This window comes from Myotis brandtii, unplaced genomic scaffold (genome assembly GCF_000412655.1).
Source record: "Myotis brandtii unplaced genomic scaffold, ASM41265v1 scaffold145, whole genome shotgun sequence".
NCBI lineage: Eukaryota > Metazoa > Chordata > Mammalia > Chiroptera > Vespertilionidae > Myotis > Myotis brandtii.
In genome coordinates, this window is record NW_005355204.1 from 881,534 (window position 1) to 888,819 (window position 7,286).

The window sequence follows — 7,286 nt, forward strand, 5'->3', positions numbered from 1 at the left end:
CCCCCCCCCGGGGGCAGCGCCCCCCCCCCCCCCCCCAGGGGAGGCGGAGGCCAAGCCCAGGAGTGGAGCCACGTCAGGGAGGGAGCAGGACGAGGGGGGCGCTGCCTCTCGGTGGCCTGTCACCTTCCCCTTGAGGACACTCTCCGAGGGGCTCCTGGGTGAGCAGCTGGCCGACACGGGAGGTCCGTGTGAGTGCGCTCAGGCCAGGAGTGTGGTGGAGACACGTGGCTGTGAGCGAGACCAGCCAGGCGCCAACGTGGGAACTCAGGCTCCTAATGAGACTCGAGGCGCATGGAGCTGTGGTGGTGGAGGCCGCGCGTCCGTGGGGGAGGCATGTGCCAGCTCTGGGACACGCCCCCCACCCGTGGGTCTGCCACGCCCACGCCAGGTCAGTGCGGCGGCGGGAGCTCCCCTTCTGTGGCACGCAGCCTGGGGTCCCTCCCTGTTGGGACGTCCATTCCCCAGGGTTCCCGGGGACAGCAGCCGCCACATACACACACTCAGGGACGCCAGTGGCTGCTCAGGCCTCGTGTTCCAGGGGCAGAGGGCACGTGTGGCGCTGGGTCCACACCCCTCCCTGTGGACGCGGGTGCTTCGGGCAGGCTCTGTAGGCTGGTGTCCTGGTGATGTCCTCTGCGCTTTGCCTCGAAGGGGGACAGGATCAAGTCAACGTTTTTCGTCACATCCCCAAAGCCTGAGCTCGGGCTGCTCAGCCTGAACAGCAGGGGACCCGTGGGGCCGACCGGTGGCCGTGCCCTGGGCTCTTCCATCCACGTCACTGCCTGCACGGCTGACCATGGCACCCGTCACGCGGGACTGGCTCCCAACATTCGCTGAGGGTGCCAGCCTTCCAGGAATAGGCGGGTTCCCAGGGGCCCTTGACCTTCTGGAGGGACGCAGTGGGTTTCCCAGAGGGGACCCCATGCATGTACACACAGTACGTTCACATATTTGTGCGAAGCCGCCTGCCCGGGGCCCCTGCCATGCACCCATCACCAGGCCCTGGAGTGTCCCGGGGCAGGTGTGACAAGGCCTCGAGGACACGACCAGGTGGGAAATTGGCAGCCTCCCCACTCCTCCGCCCAGATCCTCCGTCCCTGCGAACATGGGCACCACCCCTCCCCACCAGGCCCTGTGCTGGGCGCGGATCCAGCCCACCCCTTCCACCTGCCCCGGGCTTCCCAGCCCCACGGGCCCCGGGTCCTGGGCCGAGATGTCCTCCCTTGGGGGAAGCCCTGGCCCCATTTCTTTGTCGCGACCCTTGTGGCATCTGTAAGGACAACTGTGGGCGAGGGAGGCCAGTGAGGTGGCGCTTGCAGCTTGGAGGCCGCGGGGGGCCTGGAGGAGGCCTATGCAGAGCCGCTTTGCAGGTGAGATGCAGGTTGAGGTGCGTCCGGGATGCAGAAGGTCCCAGTTTTGAGCCAAGCTCATCGGATCCAAGTCTGTGCTCTCCACTCCATGTGCTGGGCTCTCGAGGGCAGCCCGCCTGTCCGCACGTCCTCTCCACAGCTGCCCGGGAACCCTCCCTCCCCAGTTGAGCGCTGGCCGGCCTCTCGCCCTGAGCCCTGGTTACCTGGTGCCCCGAAGACCACCTGGATCGCCTGGGTCACTGATCTCATCAGTGGTCCCGTCACCTGTGTGGGGCCTGCGTCCTCCGTCACCCGGCAGACTCCTCTCCCTCCGGGCACAGCCTCGCCGGCTGCTGTCTCCTCTCTGAGATTCTGTTTCCATGGCTTCCTGGCATGAGGTCACAGCACATGCATGTCACTACTGTGGACACAGTGACCAGGACAGGGCGAAGGCTCCTCCCGGACCAGCCCCCAGGCTGCAGGGTGATGGGCTGGTCCTCCGCCACTTCTTCCTGTAACGATGACTCTGTGCTTTGCGACAGGAAATGTTCCCATGTTGCACTCGGGAAGGTCGCCGTGCCGGTTACATTTTCTGATGCTTTGGCCACTCCTCCCTCTGCTGTGGGTCTGTCTCACTCCCACTGGCTCTGGGTCCCCTTGAACCTTCCAGGTAGGACGTGCCCCTGCACCGTGCCCGCATGGCGCCGGCCTGGCGAGGCTTATCGGGGCCTCTGAGTCCTCGGGGCGGCTCAAGGAGTGCGCGCTGGCCGACGGCAGCTTCTGGTCATAGTGGTCACTGTCCTGGAGCCTCTGCACGTGAGGCCATCGGAGTTCACGTGCCCTTTGAACACAGCTCTGGTCCGCTCACCAGGTGCTGCGGCCTCAGTCCTGCAAACGGCCTGTGGGTCCAGAGCTGAGCGCTGAGCCCTGCCACCTGCGTGCAGAGGGTGAGGTGTTTTGCAAACATGCTTCGTGGGGCTCAGGTGTGTGGCATCTCCAGGCCTCTCCACTCCAGGCGAGGGACAAGACCTGGTGTGAGGACAGCCGTGGGGTGGGGAGAGCGCCTGAACCGGCCGGCAGAGTGAGCAGAAGGGCAGACGGCCAGGACCCTGAGTGAGGACAGACCCTCAAGGAAGGCCCGGCCCTCAGGCAGGCCCATGTGGCGCATCCACGGTGCGCACACTCCCGCTCTATCGCCAGGCTCCTGCCCAGGCCGGTGGGACCCCGAGACAGTGCTGGCTCAGGAGACAGGCCTCGAGTCCACGCTGTGCGTCCGCGTGGTGACGGGGGGCCGGGGTGGAGGTGCACTCGGCCTCTCGCTGCATCAGGGCTCGGAGTCGGTGACCTTCTGCAGGGACATCTCCCATTAGGCGTGGCAATGCCACGGCCACGTGAAGGCTAGGTCAGCGTGTGCGGCGCGTGCATTTCCCTGGAGAACTAACTGCCACGCGTGCGCTCACCGTGAAGCCACGCCACGGTTCTCCGTGGGAAGCGCAGTGCTTCCATGTCCCGTTGGGCCTGAGACCTCAGCTGTAAGCGCGGCTGAAATCGACACGATGTGGACACCAGGAGCCTCGACGCCCTCCAGCCAGCGTGGCGGAGGCACACGGCCCAGCGCTGCAGCGACTGAAAACCTGACCTGTGGTTGAGTTTCCTTTTCTAAAAGGGACAAATATTGTTGAAACAATTTAGTGGATTCACTATCCGGCCACACACGTCTGTGAGGAAGCAAGTAAAGGCAGGTGGCCCTGTCCTGGGTGTCCTCCATCCCTGGGGCCCCGGCAGAGGGGAGGGCGCAGTGGACCGTCCTCCATCCCTGGGGCAGAGCAAAGATGTGTGTGTCCAGCTCAGCAGCCGGACAGTGGGCTGCTGGTCTTGGCCTCATTTCAGGCTACCCCCCAGCCGCATGGCGCATCCGTCCCCACATCTGGTCCAAATGGCCCGGCATCCTGGGCTCCTGCTCGCAGACTCGGGCACCCCAAGACAGACGTCTCCCAGTGCACCCCAAAATGGACACACCGGTGACACCATAGCCTGTCGGAGCCTTAGGGCCTCTCCAGGCCCCACCTCCGGGCTCTGCAGTCATTTTAAGTGAAAATGCGGTTTCCTGTGTCCCCCAAATTCATATGTTGAAACCTACCCCCCACGAGAAGGCGGCTGACGGTGAGGACTGAGGGGCGATGAGTCACCAGGTGGCCCCGTGACCAGATTGGTGCCCTTGTACTAGTGAAAGGGACCCAGAGGGCCCTCTCCCCTCTACCACGGCGGACAGAGTGGGAGGCCCTCCACCCGACTCCAGCCTCGGGAGCCTGTGGTGCTGTCACAGCCGCGGACACACTGGGACCTGCTGTCTGTGGTCCTCCATCTCCATTGGCGTTAAGTAAACAAGTCAGGGCGTCCCCACAGAGGGAAGCGCTGAACCATCACAAAGACCGAGTCTGGGGCAATGAGGGGCCCAGTGCGTGTGCTCTGGCCGAACATGCGCCAGACAGGAGGGAGCCTGGCTGCGACCTGGCAGCGAGCGGACCCTGTGCCCGGAGGAGATGGCGGCGAGGAGGGCCGAGTTCTGAACGTCTCTCCTAATAAAACTGGGTTAATCACGTGCCAGCGGCAGGACACGGCCACGGCACGCGTGTCCCGCTGAGGACGGCACGCTGGGGCGGGCGGGACAGGGAGCAGGTCCACCCTGCAGAGGCCGCTGGCGTGTCCTCACGGAAACTGCCCGGCCCCTGGGCCTCCTGCCAGGCCGAGCCCTGCGCCCTCCCCTCCGACAGTGTCCCTGTGCGTCACGAGCAGCATGCGAGCGACATTCACTTACCCTGAGGATGCTGGGCAGACTGGGGGAGGGGCAAGTGCTGTCTGTTAGTTGGAGGTTAAGAAAGCAGCGCACAGCAGGCGCTAATGCATGCTATCCCCACCCCGGTAGCCTGCAGAACCTCTCGGGTCCGCACGTGGGGCTGGCACTCAGGGCAGGAGCAGGGCACTGAGTCACACCGGCCACTCGCTCAGAGGAGAGGCCCCAGCAGAGGAGCCCGGTGTGGGGCCACACCCTGCGTGTCGGCTGCGCAGCCAGGTAAGGGGCTCCCTGAGCCACTGTCATGACGCGACAGGACGCGCAGGCGGGGTGGGCGGGGTCTCGGAGCTGGTTTGGGCCTTACCAGGACCATGTGGCCGGTCGAGATGTCCATGTTGGGCAGCACCGGCTCCTCGGACCAGGACGAGGTGCTGCTCCGCGCAGAAGGGCTGGGCATCGGCCCATCGCTGAACTGCGAGGACACGCTGTTGATGCGTGACACGTGTGGGGCCTCCGGGCGGTCAGAGGTGTGCACGGCCATGCGCTGGCGGCAGAGCTCCTGGGAGATAGTGGGAGACGCGGGCGTCAGTGCCACCTGGACAGACCGCACACACACACACAGACACACACACAGCACAGACCACACACACACACAGCACAGACCACACACACCACCACACACACACACAGCACAGACCACACACACACACACAGACACACACACAGCACAGACCACACACACATACACACACACACACACACACACAGCACAGACCACACACACACACACACACACATACACACACAGCACAGACCACACACACACAGCACAGACCACACACACACACACACACACACACACATGCTGCACAGACCAGATACACCCCCCAGATACTCACATACCTACACGCACACACAGATTCATACACACAGAGATATATACACATACACAATGCACAATCCATAGATACACACACACCCAGATACTCACACACTGCACGCACACACAGATTCAGAAAAAGGGCCCCAGCCAGCGCTGTGGTCACCCCGACTCGCCTCACAACTACGCTTCGTGCAGACGCCTTTCCTTTGCTGTTGGGACGTGGCCCGGGGTGGGGGTGGGGATTTGCATTGTGGGCAAGATATGGAAACTGGTCCCAAGTCAGGGGTTCAGGAAAAACACACAATTCTTTTCGGGTCTTCCCTTTCCCCCCAAAACACCACCAAACGGATAAAAGCCCGCACAGGAGAGAGTGAGTAAAGGCGTGCGGGAAGGAAAGTGCACGGCTGACAGGAAAGTTTGCGTCCGATGTTTAAGGGGCAATCTCAGGGTGGGGCCCGAGAGGCGCCAGTCAGCTCACTCCGTGTCTTGTCCACAGGTGACACCCTAACATGTCGCGGCGGAGAGGACGTGGCGGGGACGATGTGGCCCACACAGCACCGGCCTATAGTGCTCAGGTTCGCGGGCCACTAGCCGAGTGCCCAGCACGTCTCCATACAACAGGGCCTTTGGCAGCATTCTAACACCGTGCCGTGAACTCCCTGTTCTGCCCGGGAAGGCATCACGTGACTGGGGCCGGCAAAGTTCAACTCTGTCAAGAAAAGGTTACGTGCCCTCGCTGGTGTGGCACATGCCTGGGTTGCAGGCTTTCCTTGTCCAGGGACAGCGTGGTCACCTGCATGATGGGCTTTCCGTGTCCAAGGCCTGTGGTTTGCACCTGTGTGCAGCCCAGCTGCTGCCCGGGCCGGGGGCTCAGGGCTGAGCTTTCCTGGGACTTGGTGAGAACAAGGTGCCTCCGGGAAGACAGCAGGCGGCCATGCCCTTTGCCACTCCGGTGCCAGGGCTTCCGCTGCCTTGTCGCCCTCACCTGGGACGTGGGAAGGGACAGCACACTCATCCTTGTCAGGGGCAGTGGCATGAGCATGGTACAGGCAACCACTCCCTGTGTTGGCTTCAGAGTGACAGTGCCGGAGGCCGGCTGCACACCTGGCCGGGGCCCAGGGCCTGCCACCTGGTGCCGACACAGAGGCCACAGCTGTCTGTCTGTGACAAACGGGGGGACTCGGAGCCTTGACTTTGAACGCCGCATTATTATGGGATGGGGATCTCCCCGGCTCTTCCATCCGGCCCGCAGCACAGAGTCCCTCCACGCGGCAGGCACACCTCTGGGACACAGCCGCGCCCCCTCCTCTCTGCCGCACGGCCCTCCCCGACAGTCACAGGCACCTCAGGTGTCCCAGGGGTGCAGCGGGAAGCAGCCGCCCCTCTGCCTTCAGGTGTCCCGCGTGGCTCGCGTTGTCTTCCGGGATCGTTGTGAGCATTGCTGAGAGAGGTAAGTCCTCTGGTTGCTTACAGCTTGTGGATTGGTAACAGAATTTCCATGTTTCCTCTGTACTGTTCCTTGGACATTGACGCTAAGGAAAAGCTAACTTGTCTTTAAAACAGAGAACGACGTAGACGGGCCCTGTCTGCCCAGCCGAGAAGGCGGAGCGCGGGCTCAGCACTCCCGGGGCCGGGTTCTGTGAAGATTGCCTTCTGCAGCCGCGCCTCTGGACACAGCGACTGGTGTGAGCGGACTGGACAGCTCAAGCCGGGCCCATCCCCCGACGGGGCCAGTGAGGGACACAGCCATCTTAAAGGCAATCGCAGTCCACAGGGTGACAAATGGAGGCGTGACCCTCTGACCCCTGGCAACAACCGAATGCGTGGGCTGGGCGCCAACACCCTGAGGTGATTTGAGGCTCACGGCACTGCTCCCGCCTGGGCACAGCTGCCATCCCCCTGCCCGGCTCCCTGCCTGCGCCGGCGTTTCTTATGCGCCACGGAAACAGCGGTGGGAGCTGCCATCGCCAAGGTGCCTGCTCTGTGGGTGACGCTCTGCTCCGTGAGCCCGGAACGCAGGGCGGGGCCACCCGTGGAGAACCTCCCACTGGAGCGGAATCAACCGCAAAACCACACGCCGAGGAAACGTGGGGACGCCGGTCTGGTTTCACATTTTCCCAATTTATAATCCTGGCAGCGACCGAAGGGGCAAAACCAACACAAAGTCCCGGGTTAAGGTTCCGGAGACACAAAAAGGAAACCACAGGCTGCCCGAGGGGCTAGCGGCCAGCGCCCGCGATGCCTGCTGGGGCCCACGTGC

General features: G+C 63.5%; 1 protein-coding gene across 1 annotated transcript in view; it reads right to left on the reverse strand.

Moving 5' to 3' along the window:
- The window catches only part of PTPRN2 (protein tyrosine phosphatase, receptor type, N polypeptide 2), a 496,295-nt gene that overhangs the window by 71,909 nt on the left and 417,100 nt on the right, over positions 1 to 7,286 (reverse strand). Inside the window, exon 15 of the mRNA XM_005861191.2 lies at positions 4,508 to 4,702. Within this exon, the coding sequence (XP_005861253.1) occupies positions 4,508 to 4,702 (195 nt within the window). The remainder of the gene's footprint in view (positions 1 to 4,507; positions 4,703 to 7,286) is intronic.